Source organism: Mauremys reevesii, linkage group 5 (assembly GCF_016161935.1).
Source record: "Mauremys reevesii isolate NIE-2019 linkage group 5, ASM1616193v1, whole genome shotgun sequence".
NCBI classification, from domain to species: Eukaryota; Metazoa; Chordata; order Testudines; family Geoemydidae; genus Mauremys; species Mauremys reevesii.
Genome location: NC_052627.1, coordinates 119522778 through 119546051, shown reverse-complemented (window position 1 = coordinate 119546051; position 23274 = coordinate 119522778). Strand labels below are relative to the sequence as shown.

At 42.5% G+C, this 23274-nt stretch overlaps 1 protein-coding gene across 1 annotated transcript in view; it reads left to right on the top strand.

The window, feature by feature from the left end:
- FAM193A (family with sequence similarity 193 member A) overlaps nucleotides 1–23274 on the top strand; it is a 107389-nt gene that overhangs the window by 54148 nt on the left and 29967 nt on the right. Inside the window, exons 4-11 of the mRNA XM_039541210.1 lie at nucleotides 6013–6179; nucleotides 6415–6582; nucleotides 8502–8736; nucleotides 12350–12474; nucleotides 16772–16916; nucleotides 20590–20667; nucleotides 21333–21445; nucleotides 21638–21880. Of these exons, the coding sequence (XP_039397144.1) occupies nucleotides 6013–6179; nucleotides 6415–6582; nucleotides 8502–8736; nucleotides 12350–12474; nucleotides 16772–16916; nucleotides 20590–20667; nucleotides 21333–21445; nucleotides 21638–21880 (1274 nt within the window). The remainder of the gene's footprint in view (nucleotides 1–6012; nucleotides 6180–6414; nucleotides 6583–8501; nucleotides 8737–12349; nucleotides 12475–16771; nucleotides 16917–20589; nucleotides 20668–21332; nucleotides 21446–21637; nucleotides 21881–23274) is intronic.

The window sequence follows — 23274 nt, the reverse complement described above, 5'->3', positions numbered from 1 at the left end:
TCCTTTTCCGTAGAGACTGTCCAGTTTGGCCGATGTACATAGCAGAGGGGCATTGCTGGCATATGATGGCGTATATTACATTGGTGGACGTGCAGGTGAATGAACCGGTGATGGTGTGGCTGATCTGGTTAGGTCCTGTGATGGTGTCACTGGTGTAGATATGTGGGCAGAGTTGGCATCGAGGTTTGTTGCATGGATTGGTTCCTGAGTTAGTTACTATGGTGCAGTGTGCAGTTACTGGTGAGAATATGCTTCAGGTTGTCTGTGAGCGAGGACTGGCCTGCCACCCAAGGCCTGTGAAAGTGTGGGATCATTGTCCAGGATGGGTTGTAGATCCCTGATGATGTGTTGGAGGGGTTTTAGCTAGGGACTGTATGTGATGGCCAGTGGAGTCCTGTTGGTTTCTTTCTTGGGCTTGTCTTGCAGTAGGAGGCTTCTGGGTACACGTCTGGCTCTGTTGATCTGTTTCCTAACCCACATGAGGAAATAAGGAATTTATTTGTTTGTCAATTCTTGTTCTTGTTTCTTAGACTATAAGCTCTTCAAGAAAGGGAGTGCCTTTAGTTTTGTATTGTACAGTGTCAGCGCTAAGGGCTTGTCTACACTTATAGTGCTGCAGCTGCGCTGCTGTAGTGCTTAGTGAAGATGCTACCTATGCTGATAGGAGAGCTTCTGCCATTAGCATAGGTACTTCACCTCCCCGAGAGATGGTAGCTATGTCAATGGGAGAAACTCTTCTGTCAACATAGTACTGTCTACACCATGAGTTCAGTTGGCATAACTGTGTTGCTCAGGGGGCTGGTTATCCACACCCAGGAGCAACATAGTTATACCAACATAAGTTTGTAGTGTCGAACAGGGCTGTATAAATAAGCTGTGAAGTAAAGTTCATTCTAGTTCTTCTTTGAGTGCTTGCTCATATCGATTCCAATTAGATGTGTGTGCGCCACGTGCATGATCGTCGGAAGATTTTTACCCTAGCAACACTCGGTGGGTTGGCTGAGGCACCCCCTGGAGTGGCACCTTCATGGTGCCGGATATATGCCCCAGTCGACCCAGTGCCCCCTCAGTTCCTTCTTACCACCCATGACAGTCGTTCGAACTGTGGAGCCCAGCTTCGCTGATCTCCACTCTCCCTAGCATTCACTTAGTACCTGTTAATAGTTGTTGATAGTTGTTACTAGATAGTTAGAATTAGTCCACTTAGAGGGGTGGAAGAGGGTCTTCTCCCCTCTCCCCTGTCCCGGTACCCTGGCCCATGCCTGGGTCTCCGGGCTTCAAACCCTGCTCGGCTTGTCTGAAGCCGATGCCAACGGGAGACCCCCAGACTCTTGCCTAAATGTCTAAAGAATCCCACCAAGCAGACAAGTGCCGCATTTGTAAAGCCTTCAAGCCGAGGATTAAGAAGGAGCGGGACATTAGACTGAAGAAGCTCCTTATGTAGGCGGCACTTAGCCTGGTTTCTTCCTCCGCTCACCGGGACTTGGCGCCGTCGTCTTCGGTGCCGAGTGCCCCTGTGGCACCGACTGGCCCTGTACCACGTTTGGACTCTGCTAAAGTCTTGCAGCGCCAGATCTCCCTGGCACCTCCACCACAGCGCTGGTCCTTGTCTCAGGGCCAACTGCTCCTTGTTTGCCGGCTTGACAGCCACCAATGCTTCCCGCACCGCAATCGAAGGCACTTCCTTTGCCGGCGGGCACAGGACAACTAACGGCTCCGGCACTGTCAACTCTGGCGCCGCAAAGGCCGTCGACTCCGGTGCATGTAAGCTCCCTAGCGCACACTGCGGTCGAGCTGAGACTGCCCTCCACTCCAGAGACCTTCTCAACAGCACGGGACCTGATCGCGCTACAGAGCCGACTCCTCTGCAGCCGGCGGCATCTCCGGTGCGGACGGTACTGTCGAAGGGAAAACCGTCCCTGATACAACCACTGTCACCGAGCAAAGCAGGATGGCACTGGTCCCAGTCCTGATCATGGTCCCGGCACCCATCACAGCATCGCTCACAGTTCTGGCACCGATCTTGTTCTTGGCGCCAGTCGCACTCGTGACACCGCTCTGGCTCGTGGAGATCCAAATCATGGTACGGCCAATACCGATTGGACTCCTGGTACCGGTCAGAGTGGCGCTCGTCCTGGAGCTGATCCCAGCGCCAGTCTCACTGGAGGTCACCATCGAGATCCAGATCAGGCCCCCAATACCGATACGACCGCAGGCACTGATTGCTATCTCGGTACCGCTGTGCATCATGCCACCGGTCCCCAGCACTGGGGGACTCAGTGCCGTACCATCTCACTCCGCCTCGGGGTCGTCACACTCACAAGGTGACTACCACAACCAGGGCGAGGACGGTGCAGGCCAGTGGTTGGAAGAAGGCCAGGACCTGGGCCAGGAACCCCCACAGTGGTCCTTTTGGACCCCGTGGGCCTACCATCAGGCCCAGGGGGTTCCTTCGGGGGCTTCCTGTTTTGCCTCTTCGGAGCCCCAAGTACTGGAGGTCACGGTGTCGTCCCCCACCCACGGGGGGTTCTGAGGCGACTGCTCCAGTGCCAATACAGGCCCACGCTCCTAGCATGGTGGACCTTGAACAACAAGATCCTCCACAAGAGGACCTCACGTATCTTCTTCATCCTTGACTGATGAGGCAGTCGCAGGAACTACGGTTTCAGGCCCTCCTCCTATGGACCTCCTTTCACACCAGGAGCTGCTCTGCAGGGTGGCGCTCAATATGAACCTCCAGGTAGAGGGGGTGGTGGAGGTAGAGGACCCTGTGGTGGACATTCTGTCGGCAGAGACACCATCCAGAGTGGCCCTTCCCATCATACGGACTATACAGGCCAATGCCAAGACAATATGGCAATCACCAGCCTCTATTCCACCTACAGCCAAGGGGGTGGAAAGGAAGTACTTTGTCCCCTCAAAGGTATACGGGTACCTCTACACCCCCCACCCCCAACTGTGCTCCCTTGTCGTGGCTTCGGTCAACGAGAAGGAGCGGCACGGCCAGCAGGCCCCTGCACCTAAATCTAAGGATGCTAGACACCTAGACTTGTTTGGGCTCAAGGTGTACTTGGCCGGAGGCTTGCAGCTCAGGGTGGCTAGCCAGCAGGCACTCCTGAGCCAATATGACTATAATTCTTGGCTCTCTATGGCTAAATTCAAAGAGTTGGTTCTACAGGAGTCCAGAGAGGAATTTGGGGCTCTAGTAGAGGAGGGCAAGAAGATGGCCAGAACCTCCCTACAAGCCTCTCTGGACGCGGTGGACTCGGCGGCTAGGACCCTGTCCTTGGGCATAGCCATGTGCCGCATCTCATGGCTGCAGGTCTCTGGCTTACCACCAGAGTTGCACCAGACCCTCCAGGACGTACCCTTTGAAGGCCAGGGCCTATTATCTGAAAAGACAGACTCAAGAGTCAGAAGGACACCTGGGCCATCATGCGTTCACTGGGCATGCATACGCCAGTAACGCAGAGAAGGCCCTTCAGACCGCAGCCTCAGAGATCCTACCCTCCCACTTGGCCAAGACAGGACTTCTTTAGAAGATGCAGCTGAGGTGGTAAAAGAAAACCAGACTGGGCACCAAGCCAGTCAAGGCCAAGGCCCTCCCAAGCCATCAGCAGGGCCTAAGCAGAACTTTTTGAAGGTGCACCCGAGGACGGAGCACCAGTCTCCATTCAGAATTCTTCCCCGCCTTTCCAGAATTGTCTCCCACTTCCTCAGTGCATCGTCTCGCATAACATCAGACTGATGGGTCCTGTGCACAGTGGAAAGGGAATACTCCCTCCAATTTGCTTTTTCTCCCCTCTCCCACCCTCCTTTCCTGTCCCTCTTCAGGGACCCTTCTCACGAACACCTCCTTCTACAGGAGGTCCAATCACTCCTACATGTGGGGACGATAGAGGAGGTTCCAAGAGAGTCAAGGGGCAGGGGTTTTTACTTCCGCTACTTCCTAATCCCCAGGGGCGGGCTTCGGCCCATCCTGGACCTATGCGGACTCAACAAATTCATGGTAAAATTGAAGTTCCGCATGGTCTCACTAAGGACCCTTATTCCTTCCCTAGATCCTGGAGACTGCTGCCCTCGACATGAAGGACTCGTACTTCCACATTGCGATCTACCCAGTGCACAGACGCTTCCTTCGCTTTGTCATCCACTCTGTCTTCCGGAAGTGGGGCTTTCCCCTGATAGACCTATTGGCCTCTCGCAAGAATCGGAAATTTCAGGTGTTCTGCTCTCTCCAAAGATGCTCCCCGGGTTCCCTGTCGGACGCCTTCCTAATACAGTGGAAGTCTCACCTGTACTACGCCTTTCCTCCATTCCCGCTAGTCCACAGGGTCCTGCTCAAACTGCACAAGGACAAAGCCCGGCTGATTTTGGTCGCCCCGGCGTGGCCCAGACAGCACTGGTATTCCACTCCCGCTGTGGCCAGACCTGATCACTCAAGACCACGACGGCTCTGTCATCCCGACCTGCAATCTCTCCAGCTCACAGTGTGGATGCTGCATGACTAACTCAATCTGAGCTGTGCTGCTCTCACTTGGTACAGCAGGTCCTTTTGAGTAGCAGGAAACCCTCTACCAGGTCCACGTACTTAGCCAAGTGGAAGCGTTTTTCCTGCTGGTGCGCTCAGTCATTCAGCCCCTCTACAGGCATAAGTACCTATCACCTTGGACTACCTCCTGTCCTTAAAGCAGCAGGGCTTGGCAATATCATCTATCAGAGTGCACCTGGCAGCTATTTCAGCTTTCCACCCAGGTGAAAATGGGCATTCTGCCTTCTCCAATCCCAGGGTCACTAGATTTCTCAAGGGTTGGAGCGCCTGTTCCCACGAATTAGACAACCAGTCCGTACGTGGGATCTTAACCTGGTCCTCTCCAGACTCCTGGATGCCCCATTCAAGCCGATGGCTTCCGGCTCACTCCTGTATCTTTCCTGGAAGACAGCCTTTCTCAAAGCTATCACCTCTGCGAGGCGGGTGTCTGAGCTCAGGGCACTCACGTCGGAACCACCGTATATGGTGTTCCACAAGGACAAGGTACAGCTGTGACCCCACCCGGCCTTCCTCCTTAAGGTGGTGTCTGCCTTCCATGTCAACCAGGACTTCTTCCTCCTCCCTGTCTTCTACCCAAAGCCGCACGCCTCTAGACGGGAACAACAGCTGCACTCCCTGGACTTTCACAGGGCCCTCGCCTTCTACATCGAACAAACAAAACCTTTCAGGAAAATGTCACAGCTGTTTGTTGCTGTGGCAGACCAGATGAAGGGCCTTCTGATTTCCTCCCAGCACATCTTGTCCTGGATCACAACATGCATTCGTGCATGCTATGACTTAGCTGGTGTCCCAGCTTCCAATCTTACCACCCACTCCGGATATATGTGGGCTCAGGCTTCATCCTCTGCTTTCCTGGCACACATGCCCATACAGGAGATATGTAGGGCAGTGACTTGGTCATCGGTGCATACCTTCACCGCCAACTATGCAATAGTTTAGCAGTCCAGGGGTGATTCTGCATTTGGCTCAGCAGTCCTTCACTCCGCGACATCTCACTCCGATCCCACCGCCTAGGTAAGGCTTGGGAGTCACCTAATTGGAATCGATATGAGCAAACATTCAAAGAAGCAAAAACGGTTACTCACCTTTGTAACTGTTCTTTGAGATGTGTTGCTCATATCCATTCCAAACCCGCCCTCCTTCCCCTCCGTTGGAGTAGCCGGCAAGAAGGAACTGAGGGGGCGCTGGGTCGGTTGGGACATATATCCGGCGCCATGAAGGCGCCACTCCAGGGCACGCCTCAGCCAACCCACCAAGTGTTGCTAGGGTAAAAATCTTCCGATGATTGTGCACGCGGTGCACACACACCTAATTGGAATGGATATGAGCAACACATCTCGAAGAACAACAGTTACAAAGGTGAGTAACCGTCTTTTATTAAAGATTTGCCTGCTTGTCTATGTTTCACGTTTGTCTGTTTTGTAAGGTATGTTTTTTTGTTTTTGTTTGTTTTTAAACAGAGCCAAGATTTCCTTTTGCACATGCCGCTTGGAAACAGTGGATCACAGCAGGAATCTGTAGGAGGAGGGAGAATAACTGTTGGAGCACAGACAGTACCCTCTGCAGATCTCAGTAATTCCTCTCCTTCTGATGTAGCATGTAACTGTGAGGCCTGTAATGAGCGCAGGTGAGACTTGCAGCGAACTTAGTAATGTTGCAACTTATTCATATCTGCTCATATTTTGCTTATTAAAATAAGAATTTTTGTAATTCAGTGGTAATTCTATTTTTTTATTGGTTTTCTGATCTAATTTAGTTGATGGATAGGCACTCTGTTTTTACTGAAGTGCATGTTTAAAATAATGTGGTGGTACAATAACCTTAGTTTGCATGCTATGTTAACCTTTCTGGCATTGTTGCAGAGAAATTTCAGCAGAGACTGAACGTGAATCTCAGCAGCTTCAAAATTACTGGTCAGAAGTAAGATATATGGTCCGATGTGTATATCGCCAAGCTGGCACCCCATTGGCAGATGATCAAGACCAATCCCTGGTACCAGATAAAGAGGGAATGAAGGAGTTGGTGGATAGGTATAAAATTTTTTTATAGAATTTTCTTATGTAGATTAGTACTGTTCCTCTAGTTTAAACGATCTTTATGAAGCTGCAAATAATTCAGAATCACTGATTTCTTTAATAGAAGTATATCTATCACCTCTTAATCTGTGGCCATACTTTTTAAAATCATCAATCCCTTGTGTCCAAATATTCAGAATTTGTCATTGGAATGAGGAATCAGAGCAATTTTAACTAAAACTCCTGCATACGTATATTGAACATTGGCTTGAAATTATTAAACTCTGACATACTAATCTGCAAGAGGGTTATTGATGCATAAATTATGGATATGTCCTAAAAATTCATCTCTTCAGAAGAACATGAGATTAATAATATTAAAAGCTGACATACTGCTCTCAGCTGATATTTCCATACATGATACTTTGTCTTTATTTAGTGCATTGGATTAGAATGAACAGTGGTGGATTCTTAAAACCACGATGACAGCTAAAATATTACTTCATTCAAAAAAAAGAAATTAGTACATACCAGTGGATTATTCGACTAGAAAAATTGAGATTTGTAGACACTTAAAAATTAGTTGCATACCTGGAATGGGAATCCTTTCTTAGTATGATGTAGAGAAGTTTAGCTTAATGTGATCACTGAATATTCATGCTATTGAAGATAACATAACAATTTGAGTGTCTTTAAACTGCCCCAATATATTGGGTAACTATCTTAATTTTTTAGCCTCGCTGGCAATGTGAATCCTAGAATAGCCTATTGGTCTACTGAACATTTAAAATATTAGTGGGTCAGCTCTCCTGGTACCTGAATGACAGTAGCACTATGAGCAGCGGGGGGAGGGATAGCTAAGTGGTTTGAGCATTGGCCTGCTAAATCCAGGGTTGTGAGTTCCATCCTTGAGGGGGCCATTTAGGGAACTGGGGTAAAAATCTGTCTGGGGATTGGTCCTGCTTTGAGCAGGGGGTTGGACTAGATGACCTCCTGAGGTCCCTTCCAACCCTAATCTTATATGATTCTATGAGTAAGAGCTTCTGGCTGGAACTAAGGGCTTGTCTTCACTACTGCTGCAATCAATGCAGCAGGGGTCGATTTTAGTGGGTCTAGTGAAGACCCACTAAATCGACGGCAGAGCGCTCTCTGGTCAACCCTGGTACTCCAGCTCTGTGAGCAGAGTAAGCAAAGTCGACCGGAGAGCATCTCCCATCGACGCAGCACAGTGAAGACACAGTGGTAGATCAACCTAAGCTATGTCAATTCCAGCTATGTTATATATACGTAGCTGGAGGAGCATAATTTAGGTTGACTTTCCCCAGTAGTGAAGACAAGCCTGTCCGAGAAAAACAGAGTTCTCGCTCTGTGGTTGGGTGCAGCAAGTCAGATACTTCATTCTCTAATTGCATGGAGGGAGAGAGTGCACTAGGACACAGGGTTTCCCCCACCTAGGCAGGTCTCTCTAAAGATAAACAATTAGAGCCAACATTTATACCTTTTTTACAGACAATAATGAGCAACAGCTGCATATTGTTTATACATATTCCTTCTCTCCATCTTATTTCTCTCAATTTCTGCTCTAGTCTGCATTCCATTTTTATCTTAACACAAGCCCTAAATTCTGGCGAGATATTGTGTGTTATGGTGGGTAGAGAGAAATGTTTTGAAGGACTTCACCATCAATTGTTACCATCTTTTATCCATTTGAGAAACTGAGGCACAGAGAGACTAAGTGACTTGCCCAAGGTTACACAAAAAATCTATTGTATAGCAGGGAATTGGACCCAGGTCTCAAAGTCCTAGGTTAGTTCCCTAACCCCTAGACCATCCTTCCTCCAGAATACTCTCCTAGGAGTATTTAGGAGACAGTGAGCATTAAACACTATTTTGATTGTGAATTTTTGGTCACAATTATTATTCCAAAAATGCAGGCTTTGTGAAAGAGATCCTTATCAGCTTTATCAACGGTTGGAACAGCAAGCTAGAGAATATGTGCTTGAAATGAAGGTTCGTCTGCTCAGGCACTTGTCGCTGGGATCTAAAGTTGCATCAACATTATCAATACCAGGCCCACCGCAGGCACATCAGTTCATCTCACTCCTTCTTGAGGAATACAGTGCACTCTGTCAGGCAGCATGCACAATCAGCACCTTTCTTGTCACTCTGGTAAGATACAAACAAAATTCCTGTGTACTATTGATCTGTAGAGGTAATACAAATTTGTAAGAAGTCATGTTGTGAGTTTTCACAATCCTTTTGCAGATTGCAGAGTATAAGCTTTTGTGTGTTTGGGCGGGAGAGTGAGGAATACACTTATCTTCTATGTCCTCATATTGAAATCTAGGCTGGGACATTTTTAACAAAACAGTTTATTCGCAAATGGGCGAAATTGCCAAAACTGTCCATTTGCGGGGGGCAGAGTGAGCTTCTACATCATCTGAATGATCAAGAGGAAGCTATTAAACAAGTACTGCAAATGGGTAATGGGACTGACTAGTTTCAAAACAAAACTTTTGAGGAATCTGTTCAGTTGCCATATTTTGAATTATTTTATTTTAGACAGCCCCATATCTAGGATGGGTAGAATATTACACTAGTGAGCTTCAGTGATGTCTTAAGAAAAGTATTATGAAAGCTTTAATGCCCTTTCAGATGCATTAATTCAGATATTTTGATTCTACATATTTTCTTTTCTCTTCCCTGATCATCAAAGACGCTTGCTTGAGAAGACTATCTCTTGCTTAGGAATTAATCTGCTCCTGTTATGTATTACAACCAAACTCATCATTCTCTTCGATATAATCCTTTGCTACCAACCAATTCTGTTGTCACACTTCAGGTTATGTTGACAGGTAGAGAACAAGCAACAGGCAAAGGTCTACCAGAAGAGAAGAGAAATACAGAAAATATAAGTAGTAGAAACAGTTATTTCTAATATTTTTTTCACTTTTCTTTGAGGATTTAGGTCTTTACAGCCTTTTTGTTATGCTGTACTCCCTTATTTCTTTTCATACTATGTACATGCTGAAGACTGCAAAGGGAATTTTGACAGAGAGTTTGGTTTTGCTGTAGATGGGCTGGAGAGGTGTGGGACAGAGTTATAGAAAGGAATGAAATGGGCAGTAAGTGGTAGACAAAAGGGAAGAAATATAGAAGGGGACGGTGTTCAGACCTCGGGTGATTTTAAAAAAAAAAATGGTGGGGGAAGAAAAGGTTCTCAAAGAGAAAAGGAGATTCATAGAATGAAATTCAAAATTAAAACATAATTTATTTGTGTTCAGATATACAAAAATATGATAGTTGACTGTTTCCTGCCCTCCCTGCTCTGTGCTCGCTATTTTCTCATCTTCTTTCCCTGCCCTTAGACACGATGCACTTTTATTAGAAATAATTCATTACCACCCATTCATTGACATATTCCTGTATTAGTCAAGTCTTAACATTTCTCTCTTGAGAGGATGGTTCTTAAAGTTACTGAGTTGCTTTGCTGTTTAAAAACATACTTGACTGCAGAACAGATTTATTGCAGTATGAAAATTAAATTGATGCCTCTGAAACTAGACAGTTTTTATTTTCCTTTCTAAGAATCCACTAATTTTTGTACACTGGTTGTCAAGAAGATATAGCTAATCAGGCATTTGATGTTTTCATGTTTAGCCACTCTCCTTTTCCTGGTCTTTACTGTGGACCAGTAGTAGTAAAGTCAACATATGTAAGAGATCAAATTGACAGGAAATGCTTAGAATAGACATGAACTCTCCAACCTACTACTTTTTGCCCTACTGAAGCGGAAATGATACTTAGTTCTCCAAAGAGTTTGAGTGGATATGGTATTTTTACAGTAACTCCTTCCTTATGTGTGATTGGTTTTAGCAGCTCAGTCAGTATTGAGAACAGCCATTGTTCCTCTAATAGGCTTCAGTATTCAGAAATTGAACTATAAGCTGTAGTAGGAACACAGGATATGGTTCCTGTGGTGGCTTTTTATATAGATTTCTTGGGTTGCTACAAGGCCTTCTCCTTAGGCACGCTAATATTTAAAGCTTGGAAGCTGAGATTTAACTGCAGAGAAAAAGCGTAAGGAAGTAGTCTCATTTAGCTTTTTCAGTGCACATGAATGCATTTTGTTAAGACTCTACTGCACTGTTTGAGATCAAGAGAAATCCTTTTAGCCTCAAATACACACGTGTGGCTAGATCATCATATTGTAAACTTTGTAATTCAGTCTTCCACTTGGCTAAGGTCCAACCTTTGTGTGTAGCCTGCAGTATGATGGCAGGAAGAGGCTTGAACCTCCATCCATGTGGACTTAATTTCTTAGTGAAATTATGACTGATTTTCCTTCCTTTCAAAGGAGTCCAGCTCTTTGGAGAGGTTCAAGAACAAGCATTAAAGCCTTTTTGCCCCACCAGGGGATGAGACACCATACCAAGATCAAGATGGAGAGACTGTGGTCAGTACAGAAAAGTCCCTCAATCCCCAATTTAGAGGTCTAAAAGAAAAACTTGCCTGATACTTTCTGTAGGCAGTACAGAACCTGATCAACTGAACTAGGGATGTAAGCTTTCTAAAGAAGTTTTGTCAGTTTTGTTCTCCTCAGACCTATGGAACCTACCAGAAGGCTCACTTGTTTTCAGGATAATCAGGCTAAAATTTAAGTTTTGTTAGTAATGTGTAGGAACTAAAATCTTTTAAACTATTTATCATCCGAAGCAAGGGAGTATATTGCTTCATTGCACACCTCAGGAGTGGAGAGTCTATAATTTATGTACAGATGAGTGTTTTCCATTGTTTTCTTTGAGCAGTGCTAGCCGGACTAGGAGTGCTTGATACTGAGGTCTGACTTCGAATACATAATTCCTATCAGAGTTTGAGATCTATAAAATAAGATGACTCTGTCCTATGCGATGCTTGTATTACTGATTACTCAAAGCCATAGTGCAGGAGATTCACTTGCTCGTGTGACAGCCAGAATGCCTTCATTTAATCTTGCTGAGTGTGAGGTCTGGTGACAGAAGACAGACACTCGTGTTTGTTCCATAAATGAAACGCTTGCTGAATTGGTGGTTAGGGGATCTCTTGTAGAGGGTCTGTTGTTCAGCTGTCAACACTGAATTACTATAACCATAGATGTTAACTCTTCTGTTTAGAAGTACCTCAAGGTTGGAAATGGGTAGATGGTTGATAGTCCAGAAATCAAGATGCACATTTAGTATGCTAGACAGATGAGTAAGTAGATTATTGCTTGCTTCAGGAAGAACATTTCTGAGTAACCATACTTAGAAAGTACAACTTCTTCAGTGTTTTAGTTAAACCTTGTGGGAAAAGCAGAACTTACTAGGAGAGCGGTATCTCCTGCTAGACATGGTAAAGAAGAACCTAACATTGATAGCCAGACTTTTCCAGGGGTTTTGATTTGCTAAGATGATATACTCTGTCTGTTGAGATAGAAATTGAACTGTGAATTTGTGGAAGGCCTTTTAACAAGATAGTGCCTTCTTCTGATTTTTTTTCCTCCCTTTCCTATCCTCTGACTATTCAGAAAGATGAGAAAAGAAGCTAGAGTGACTTTTAGAAGTCAGTGGCGGTCCTGATTCATAGATCAGTGGCAAAATAATATATTTGTTAGTGTTAAAACTGGCTAAGGTCTAAGCTGAATAACCCATCATCTAGGCTGGTGGGTTTAAAAGGTTACTAGCTAAAGAAATTTTCTTTCTGGCATCTGAAGAGTTCTTTAGAAATATGTTAGATTTATAGAAAATTTAAATATTTTTAATAGGAAAATGAACACTTGAAGAAATTTCAGGTGACGTGGGAATTGCACAATAAGCATCTATTTGAAAATCTGGTATTTTCTGAGCCACTGCTGCAGAACAGCTTGCCAACACTGGTGTCACAGCTAAGGTAAAGTGTCTTTCAATATATCTATATACACACATTAAGTAAAGAGAATAATAGTTTACATAGTATCTGTGACAAAATAGTTAGATACTTTTGATAAGACTAATGGTAAAACTGTGACTTCTTTTTTTAAAAGAATTCGATTCTGTGATTATTATTTTGGCTAAGCAAACCACTGAAATATCTCTTCACATTCCTCACAAACTACTTTAAGATGAGGTGTGATGAAAACATCTGTTCAGTTGGTGCACTTGCATGTAAATTGGGTTTTTCTTTTCATTACTGCATGTTTATTTAGAATCTTTAGCTGGTCTACTACTGTAGGTACACTGAAAAACACAAACCTTACAAATGTAGAGCTCAATCCTGCAAAAGTTCACCCATGAGGATGGTACATATTACCATGATTGGATCCATGAGTGACTTCACAGTATATCCCTGGTGGTAAGTGTTAGCAGAATTAGGCTTTCATAAGCAACCCTCAGATGATGATATCTTTAGCAGTGGCCTACATGCCATACTAGAACAATTACTAATCATTTGCCACTATCCTAAACAGACACACCAAAAAACATCAAACAAATTAATGGTCATAACTTACTAATATTAAACAAAAGCAATCAAATGGACAAAACCCTATTAAACACAGGTTTCTAAAACATTGCTGCTGCTCCTCTGAGTTTTGCTTTCATAGAGGCCTTTAAAAATGAGTTGCTTTCTTAGTCTGTGCACCTGTTTGTATGTGAAATTGGTGGTGCACTCTAGGAAATGCAGTAGCACGTTTGAGTAATAGTTTTGATAGATTTGCAAAATCATGTGTTTTGACCCAAATATGCTAGGAATATTTACTATCTGTCTTGGATCCTATACAATTGAAAGATTAAACTCTCTTTTTAGGAACTATTGCCCTACATTTGTCTTAAATAAATTTGTTGTAAGTGTGTAAATGCTGAGTATTGTATTATAACTCTTGATTTTATACAGGTATAAATACTGCAGAATTGCCAATGGAAAATATTAAATCATGAGTTGGCCTTCAGAAATGAAAATTTTGAAAAAATTATGTTTTGGGAGTTTTATTTGCCTTTTGGTTTTTTTGAACCAGTGTAGGGTTCACTGGGGTTAAATTTTCATGTTCTTCTCTGCAATCACAAAGGCTAGAAACTTGCTATTTTATATAGGAGGGGTGAGATTATCTAGAATTACCATTACTTCAGGAGCCAGGGCATTAAGAAAAAAATAAATTTCATGAGTATCATGATAAAATCATGAGAATTGGCAACACTGATTGCTGGTAGAATTTTAAGCACCATTGAACATTCCATATAGTTAGCCTATATTCTTGATGCATTTTTACATCTTCATGATTTTTGGTATGTAGAAATTATCTCCTAAAAAGACTATAGCTGAGGTTTCTGTATAATAATAATAAATAATAATAATTAAAAAAAAACAACTTGGAGATCTTGGGTGAAATGAAATTAGAGGCTTTGGTTTAATACTGGACAATAGTTGTCTGCCATTCACTTTGTTCTTAGTTATTTTAGCTTCTCTATGTTGGAATGGAGAAATTTCTTACAATTGTTGCCAGATGGTGGTAGGCAGTATTACATAGCAGTTAGAACAGAGAACTCGGTATGAAGTCCTGGCCCCATTAAAGTAAATGGCAAAACCGTGTGACCCTCACTGTGACCAGGATTTCATCCTAGGAGTCGAGATGCCTGGTTCTGACACTAACTTTTTGAGAAGCCCTGGGCAAGTCACTTAACCTCTTTGCCTCATTTCACCGATTGGTAAAATGGAGATAATACATGATTGAGTGGCATGGCTGCCATGAGTCTTGGTTTATATTTGGAGGAACTCAAAGATCTTTGTAATCAAATGCACATTAGAAGTGTGTAACATACTATAATCTCTACCTTACTTGGTTCTGAGACCCAAGTTCAGGATGCTGACTTGGTAGTTTGAGGATGCTTGCAATGATGATGTATGGCAGATCTCAAAGGAATAAGCAGGAATTAAAACTGCTGATTCCACAGTAGTAGGGGAGCAGGAAAGTCTCTGTCTTCCATTCGTGAAAATTCCCCGCTGAGGGAGAAGTGTCTTTTAACCTATCAATCTTAGAACAAATGCTGCCTCTAATGGGTAGGAAGTGAGTTTACTCCCGAGGGAATTCTGCGCCCCAAAAAACAAAAATTCTGCACACTATTTTAAAATTCTGCAAATTGTATTTGTAATAAATAAATGCAGAGGCTCTAGCATGGCAGTGGAGAGCACAAGCCAGTGACTGCACAGAGGTGGGAGATCACCCTGCAGGCCTATGCCCCCATCCTCCCCTTAGGACTGCTAAGTCCTAAGATGGACTTAGCAGTGAAGATGCATCTGACCCTGACACAGCGCAAGGGCCAGGCCAACCCCAGAAACACCCAGGGCCTTGCCCCTCTATGCCAACCACACTAGATGTAGGCAGGCAGGTTCAGCCTAGCAGGAGCCAAGTGTGGAGGGCCTGAATGTGGAGAGATGCAGATGTGGGGTGATAGGGTTCTGTGTGAGGCAGTCTGGGTGCAGCCAGCTTGGTGGGGAGTCCAGGCGTGGGGGGACCTGGATGAACAGGGGGTCATGGGGGGGGGCAGATTCTGGGTGCAGAGACAATGTGACTCTGCAGAGGGGGTTAGGTGAAGGTAGTTGGGGCTCTGCACGGGGGTTTGGATGTGGAGGCCTCAGCTGGAGGGAGGGTCCAGGTGCTGGCTTGGTGGGTTGCAGGTCTGGGTGCTGGCTTAGTGGGGCTCAGTGGGATGGGGATCTGGATGTGGGGGACTTGTCAGGGTGGTTTGGATGGGGGAGGGTCGAGTGCAGGGGATGGTCTGGGGGCAGGGGTGGGGTCCAAATGCAGAATCATAGAATATCAGGGTTGGAAGGGACCTCAGGAGGTCATCTAGTCTAACCCTCTGCTCAAAGCAGGACCAATCCCCAACTAAATCATCCCAGCCAGGGATTTGTCAAGCCTGACCTTAAAAACCTCTAAGGAAGGAGATTCCACCACCTCACTAGGTAACCCATTCCAGAGGGTGAGGCTTGTCAGGGCATGGGTTCAGGGACTTGGTGGGGGAGGTTCTGGGTGTAGGGGGTGAGGCTTGGTGGGGTGATCTGGTTTTGAGGCGGGGCTGGATGCACAGGGGCTGGGTGGACAGGGGAAGCAGCTACCCGTAGCATGAACCCCTCCCCTGTGGCTGAGGAGCAATGGGGACAGGAAGAGAGTCGGTGGTGGTGCGGAGCTTCCTGTAGCCGGAGAGGTTTCTGGGGGTAGGTCTGACATAGCCCTGGCCACTCCCTGTAGGGGAAAAGGAAATCTCATCCTCCCCAGCCCAGCTGAGACAAGCAAGGTAGGAGCCACTGGCTGAGGCATCCCTAGCCCTGCCTCCCTTCCCCCCCCAGGGATTTAGCTCTCTGCTGGCTGCTTCAGGTGCCTGAAACAAAGCATGTGTGCTGCTGGGGAGCAACAGCATGACAATTCTTGTGGCTTCCCTTTGCTTCCCAGTCAGAAAGTCAATTTGCTGTGGGGAAACAAAAAAGTCTGCGGGGGTCATGAATTCTGTGCACGCGTAGTGACACAAAATTCCCTCAGGAGTATGAGTTACTGTGTATAACCAAGTTTTGCAATAGCTTGATTTCATGTCTGTTTCCCCAAGTGGAGGCCCAACAGCCCTAGCTATTAAGTAATTAGTGTCATCCTTAATCATTGTGCTGATTAACGCTTCACCAGACCTGGGTATGTCTTTGCTGTCCAGCTCTTTGGTAGATGAGCTGGACTTAACGCATATGTGGTTCAGGAAGATAGGTATATCAAGCAATAAAGCTGGGTGAATAAGTATGGCTCAGTTGCGATGACCCCAGTTTGTTATGGAAATGTTACGCTTCTTATGTACTCACTACTATTGCTTACACTGGTTACAGAACATCAAGAGTGAGCTGTTGTCAGACCTTTGTTAAAAATACAGATAAACATGTTTTGTGGAACTAATGGCCAAATAGCTTCTGTGTCAGTTACTGTAGTTATATTCATCACCTAAAGCCTTTTTTGTCCTAAAACTGTTTTAAGGTTTAGTTTGGGGTTGGTCCTGCTTTGAGCAGGTGGTTGGACTAGATGACCTCCTGAGGACTCTTCCAACAATAATCTTTTATGATTTTAAGTGGTGCTGTATATCAGAAAAGTTAGTGAACACCAGTGAATCATTCTGATTATTAGGTGGATGCCTCTGCCTCTATTTCATACTCTAATAATTGCTGTTTAAACTTTTAGGCTTGGAACAACACACGATTCCTGTAGTGAAGATATGTATAGTACCTTGCTACAAAGGTATCATCAATTGGAACAGGAGATGGGTCAAGTGGCTGAAGCCTGGCTTGAATGCCAGAAAAAAATAGATGATTATGTAGATGAACAGGTAAGGACCATATAAGGTATTGCCTGCCTTGCAGTAAATGTAAAACATACAACGATATATACTGCATACATGTACTCCAAAAATCCTGACCTTTAGTCAAGGTGGAATAATAACTATGGAATACAGGTGCTGATAAAAATGAATTATTACTTAGTCTGAATTCCCGTAGCATACACGATACATCAATATATTTTAATTATTACTTTTGTATAAGAAACAATTGTCTTTATAAGATGAGTTTTGTTAATTTAAAAACGTAATCCCCATGTTTTATGTACATTGTCAGTAAAGTTACTCGTTTCTGCTTAGTTAACCACCACTACAATCCACTGTGGGATGTTGCAAGAAAGTCGGTTAGCAGTGTCTTTGTTAAGGTCTTGCATAAAATTTTGAGGATAGTTTTAAAGCATCTGAAGAAAATTCTTGTTGCCAAACTCTGCCACCTGTAAAGCTTGCATGTTCTAATCCTAGGTATATTAAACGTGAAAAATAGCCATTTTGTTAAAGAAAAGTAGGCACAGCAAATAATGAACATTTTGCTAGTGTTTAAAAGAACCAGACAGAAGTAACTGTCTTCACAGTAGTTGCCTATCTGATTTTACCTTATTTGAATTCCCTTGTAATATTCATGTATTAACAATGAATACAAATGGTTAAAGGCTGTATTGCATCTTTGTTTTATAAAGTATAATTATAGGCATCAGAAGAGAAGCTCTTGAGGGGTGAAGTGGAACCCATTTCTGCATATGTAAATGGCAGTGTCTCTTCTAAAATTCAGTCTTTCTGGGGCTTGAGAGGTGTAGGTCTTTGCAGGATCAATTTATAAGCAGGAAATAAGCACCCTAGGTATCACTACAGCAAAATATCAATCACCTTCTGACTTAAAGTGTAGCACTGGAAAGGTGGGCCTGTCAGAGCAGTTACTCTTCAGGAAAAGACTAACATAGACCATCTCAAATATGTCCAGGTTTCTTCCCACAAACAGATTTTAAGATGATCCTGTTGACTTCAAAAGTTAATCTGTTATGCTATCAGCAGCTGGTATAAAGAACATTTAAAAGTCCTAAAAAGGAATTACACAGCCTGTGATCCTCATTTATTTAATGAAGTAACATTATTCTGGAAGCAGAGCTTCTTTTTCTTTAATGATTAAATTCTCACAGAAACACCAAAAGCAGTTTCAGGCTATTATGGTATGATTAATTTGCATACTGAAATATTCAAAGGCTAATGACTCTGAAGTAGCCTTTATGCCATTGCTTTAAGAACATGAATATGAGGATGTCTGGTAGTACTAGTGCTAATGTGCATTTGTCATACTTTGCAATCTTTATCCATTTGAAAGATCATATTAGTTTGTGAGAGTCCCTATACTTAAAGGCCTAGATTTTGTCTTGAAGAACACAGCCCTTGTGTAAATAGGAGTGTGGAATCTAACCATGCCAGGAAGAACACTGGAGAAATTATGCCTGTTTGAGGCACAATCACAGGACTGCTGCTTGCATATGAGGTCCTGGTAATTTGCTCAATCTTGTATGCCAGCCAGGCTCCACAGGCTGGTGCAAAGTGAAGGGGTCAGAATAATGACCCCACTCCCTTTCCACCCCTCTTCACTAGCTTGCTCCCATGGAGAGGAAAAATACAGCAATTATTGTTGAGATGCACAAGTGTGTAGGGGAGGCTTCTTGCTTGTCCATTCACTCCTGTGTGCCTAAACGAGGGCATCTCACAGTCTTGCCCAAAACAGTGAATACAGTAGAAGTAAAATTATCTCTCAAACTAGTAGAGATTAAATGCATCCACTATAGTGTTGTGGTTGCAAAGCACTGTACAAATGTGAATGGTTGATCCACACAGCACCCATGTAAGGTAGGTAAATAAATATTTTTTAGGTGCCTAGATTTAGCAGTGATAGGTGCTACTTGAAGGGATGGATAAGTAGGTAGAATAACTGATACAGAAATTAAGTGACTGCCCATGTCCTCAAAACAGTCAGTAGCAGAGCCAGGAATAGAATTTTTGGCCATATAGTACATTTTAATCCCTCTGAAAAGTGGAGCAAAGGATGGTCCATAAGTGTTCATGCTTACTATTTCTCTTAACCATTTAAAAGCATTACATGACTTACCATATTGCTTTTAGTGTAAACTAACATATTCCCTTCAGAGCAAGGGAATTCAAAATTGAAGAGTAATAATCCAAATTACATTTGATACCAGCATCAAAGAGCAAAATCATGCTAAGTGACGTTCAAATTCAAGTGTTGAGGTGTAGTGGGGATAGTTCAGTATGGTATTTCCTGAGTGAAACAATATCCTATTGTAATCTTTTAAACTCATGTTCATGTTTGAATTCTGTGTTCATTCCTTGAAATATTAATTTAAGGTAATATTACAAATTGAGGGTTACAACATGAGCTAATCATAATAAATTCTGGTTCATTTGCTGCAAATTTTGTTCCATGAATATGTAACCTCTGAAAGGTTTTGAATTTCTAGTACATGTATGCTGTGTGTTAAGTGTTGAAAGAAACCTGGATAGGTGCTTTCCCTTACCTACTGAACCAGTTCTTTCAAATTGATTTGGGAAACAGATGGCGAAACTGTTTTTTGTTCTTCACTGTTTAAAAAAAAAAAAAATTACTGTATGTAGTATTGTATGCATGTTGGTCCCAGGATACTAGAGACAAGGTGGGTGAGGTATTAGTCAAATAAAAGATAACTTCTGTTGCAGAGAGACAAGCTTTCAAATTTACAGAAAGCTCCTCTTCAGGTCTGGGCGCTCTCTCACCAACAGAAGGTGGTCCGGTAAAAGATATTATCTCACCCACCTTGTGTCTCAAACATTTACGGATTTTTCTTTTGTTTGTTTTATGTTTGTAGCATTGTTTGTTAACTCTAAAAAGTGTACTCTTCAAAGACAAAATGTAATCTGATTTTAATAGTGCTTTTCCAGTAATGTGCCCCAAGGTGCTCTATAATTAATAAAAAGTATCTTTCTGAGTTAGTTAAACCATAGGCAAGGAGTACATTTTAAGCTCAACCTTAAACACTGACAGTATAGATCATTACATGTGAATGGCTATAATTTTAAACTTGATCTTTTCTTTTTATATAAACTTACAAAAAAGAAAAGTCCAGCTTCAGTAGCAAATATTCTTCTGTGATTGAATGATGAGCTCTAGGTCTGTTGAACACCACAAGATTTGCTATTGACCTTGAGCGTATATCTGGGACTTGCCAGAAGTCCTGTATTGCTAGAGCTTCACACATGGATCAGGAGATGAGATATTGGGTATCTGATGCAGAACACTTTAAATGTTATCAGAATTTTGTATATAGTATAAAATGCAACTTAATGTCCGTGTAAAGAGTTAACTGGAGTGTGGAGGGTGCAAGGGGGGAAGATTGCCAAAATGATTTTATATTTGCGTAGAGTTTAAAATACAGTGGCTTTACTAATGAAATCAGAAGAGCACTTGGATAAGATAAAGTCTATCTTTAATATAACTTTAATAACTTACTTAACTTTCTTTTTAATTACACAAGATTCTTGTGAGTTTTCTGAAATAAACATGGACAGGATGAATAAAATAAAATTTGATGGGGACCTAACAAATGCAGTGTAGTATTTTCATGTTTAAACCAATGCATCTCCTTCTATCCTGTTTTAGATGGCAATGAAAACAAAACAGCGCATGCTAAAAGAAGACTGGGAATTTTTTAAACAGAGGCGTTTTATTGAAGAGCAGGTAGGATTATGGTGTTTTAGCAATTTATATTAGGTAATTTGAATATTTTCTGTATACTATGAGAGACAGACACTTGCAACTGAAAGAGTAATCTGTATATTGCACTAACCATATGTGCTCTAATTCTTCAACCCTATGCCTAGAGCTCACTTGGATAAATGGGAGTTAAGCACAGATCAGCTACAGAATTGGGCCCCCACGTTTTTTCTAAACTTTAAGGGTAATTGAGTTTGTTATTACATGTTCGTCCCTTTGTGTATATCCATAAAAGGAATGTAACTGCTGAAGTGAAAGAACTCTGTGTCGTGATCTAATAAAAATAATATACAAAACTCCAGTTATAACTGGGTCAGAGAGATTGACTTCGCCATGCGATTTCTTTAATATGGAAATACATTTTCTTGAGCTAACGTATTTTTGAATGCCAGGTGTTTACTGCTTCTAACTTTAAACTTTTATAGGTATAAATGTTTTTGACTTTGGGTATTGTGATAGATGATCAAAAGGATACTTTTATCAAGTTATTACGTGCATTATAATTGTCTTTAAGTTGGGCATTATAAAAGGAAAGGATATTTTTTGCCATTAGTTGTGCTAGAAACTGGTTACAATTTTAGCGAACGTTTATTTGCAATACTAAAACACTGCCTTACAATTTATTTTAGTTAAATAACAAGAAAGCACTAGCTGGTGAGAACAACTTTACAGACACAATGAGGCATATGTTGTCATCACGTTTGAGCATGCCTGACTGTCCCAACTGTAATTATAGAAGAAGGTGAGCTGATGGTTTTTAATATGAGTTCATAATAAAACATTAATCTCTTGAGTTAGAGAAAAGAGGATATCAAATATTGTAACTGGCACAGTGAATTTAATAAAATGGAATGCAACTTCAATACCTTTAAACAATACCTTTAAAAAATCTGTGACACTGATAAATTTTATTACTATCTTAATTCTTGAGCAGATGTACTTGTGATGACTGCAGCCTTTCACACATTTTAACATGTGGCATCATGGATTCACCAATAACAGATGACATCCATATTAACCAGTTACCACTACAAATTGATTCTGCTCCGGATTATCTGTCTGAGATCCGCCCACCTAGTATGTCTTCAGCAAGCTCCGAATCAGGTTCCAGCTCTCCTATCACAATTCAGCAGCACCCAAGACTCATCCTTACAGATAATGGCTCTGCACCAACTTTGTGAGTTGCTGTTTTTATTGTAAAATTTGGTATCATAAGGAAATTGAGAGAACTATGGAAGACAAATTACAGAAGGTTGATAGTTTCACTTTAAACTACTATCCTTGTTTAAAGATTTAACTCTTATATTTGCAGTAGTGCTTAGCCACATTGGGAACTTACTCTGAGAGGTATCAACTGCCTGAATTCATTACAATGAAGTAGTAATTCTTGAACATATGTCTTAGTTTTATGCCTCCAAACAGCTGTATATTCTGGAGTTTAGGGAGACATCTACGACAGAACCCTGATTACACATTTAGCCACAGGCAGTGGCAAGGGTAAACTTTCTGGATGGTGACCTGCTAGCTAGAGGACTTGTCCATTCCACGCATTTTGTTACATCATTTGATATCTTGCTTTAGACATTTACCCTAAGTGAAATCAGGATGGATTGATTCAAATCACTGGTTTTAATCATTATTTAAATCAGCAAGCAGGAAATCTTGACTTAAATCATTGTTTTAAATTTGTTTTGCATTTGTACTTTTTAGGTATTTTTCCAAAGAAAATTTGATTTGAGTGGTTGGTATCCATTAAAACATGTTGGTTTGCTTTTATGCTATATTTGTTGCTGCTTATGCATACCAAGAGGATATGCTATGTCTATACACATTACGTTAATTGAGATTCTTACTTATATATGAGGATATGAGGGAGATTACCAAACCTGAGCTGGTCTTTTTAGGTGACAAATCTGAGGAACTGTCCCAGATTGAGATGTCACTAGAGGAGGTTTTGGAACAAATTGATAAACTAAACAGTAATAAGTCACCAGGACCAGATGGAACTCAAATGTGAAATTGCAGGACTACTAACTGTAGTCTGTAACCTGTCATGTAAATCACTTCTGTACCAAATGACTGGAGGATAGCTAATGTGACGCCAATTTTTAAAAAGGGCTCCAGAGGTGACCCCAGCAATTACAGGCCGGTAAGCCTGACTTCAGTACCGGGTAAACTGGTTGAAACTATAGTAAAGAACAAAATTGTCAGACACATAGATGAACATAATTTGTTGGGGGATAGTCAACATGATTTTTGTAAAGGGAAATCATACCTCACCAATCTACTAGAATTCTTTGAGGTGGGGATCCAGTGGATATAGTGTATTTAGATTTTCAGAAAGCCTTTGACAAGGTCCTTCACCAAAGGCTCTGAAGCAAAGTAAGCAGTCATGGGATAAGAGGGAAGATTTTCTCATGGATTGGTAACTGGTTAAAAGACAGGCAACAAAGGGTAGGAATAAATGATCAGTTTTCAGAATGGAGAGAGGTAAATAGTGGAGTCCCCCAGGGGTCTTTACTGGGTCCAGTCCTATTCAACTTATTCATAAATGATCTGGAAAAAGGGGTA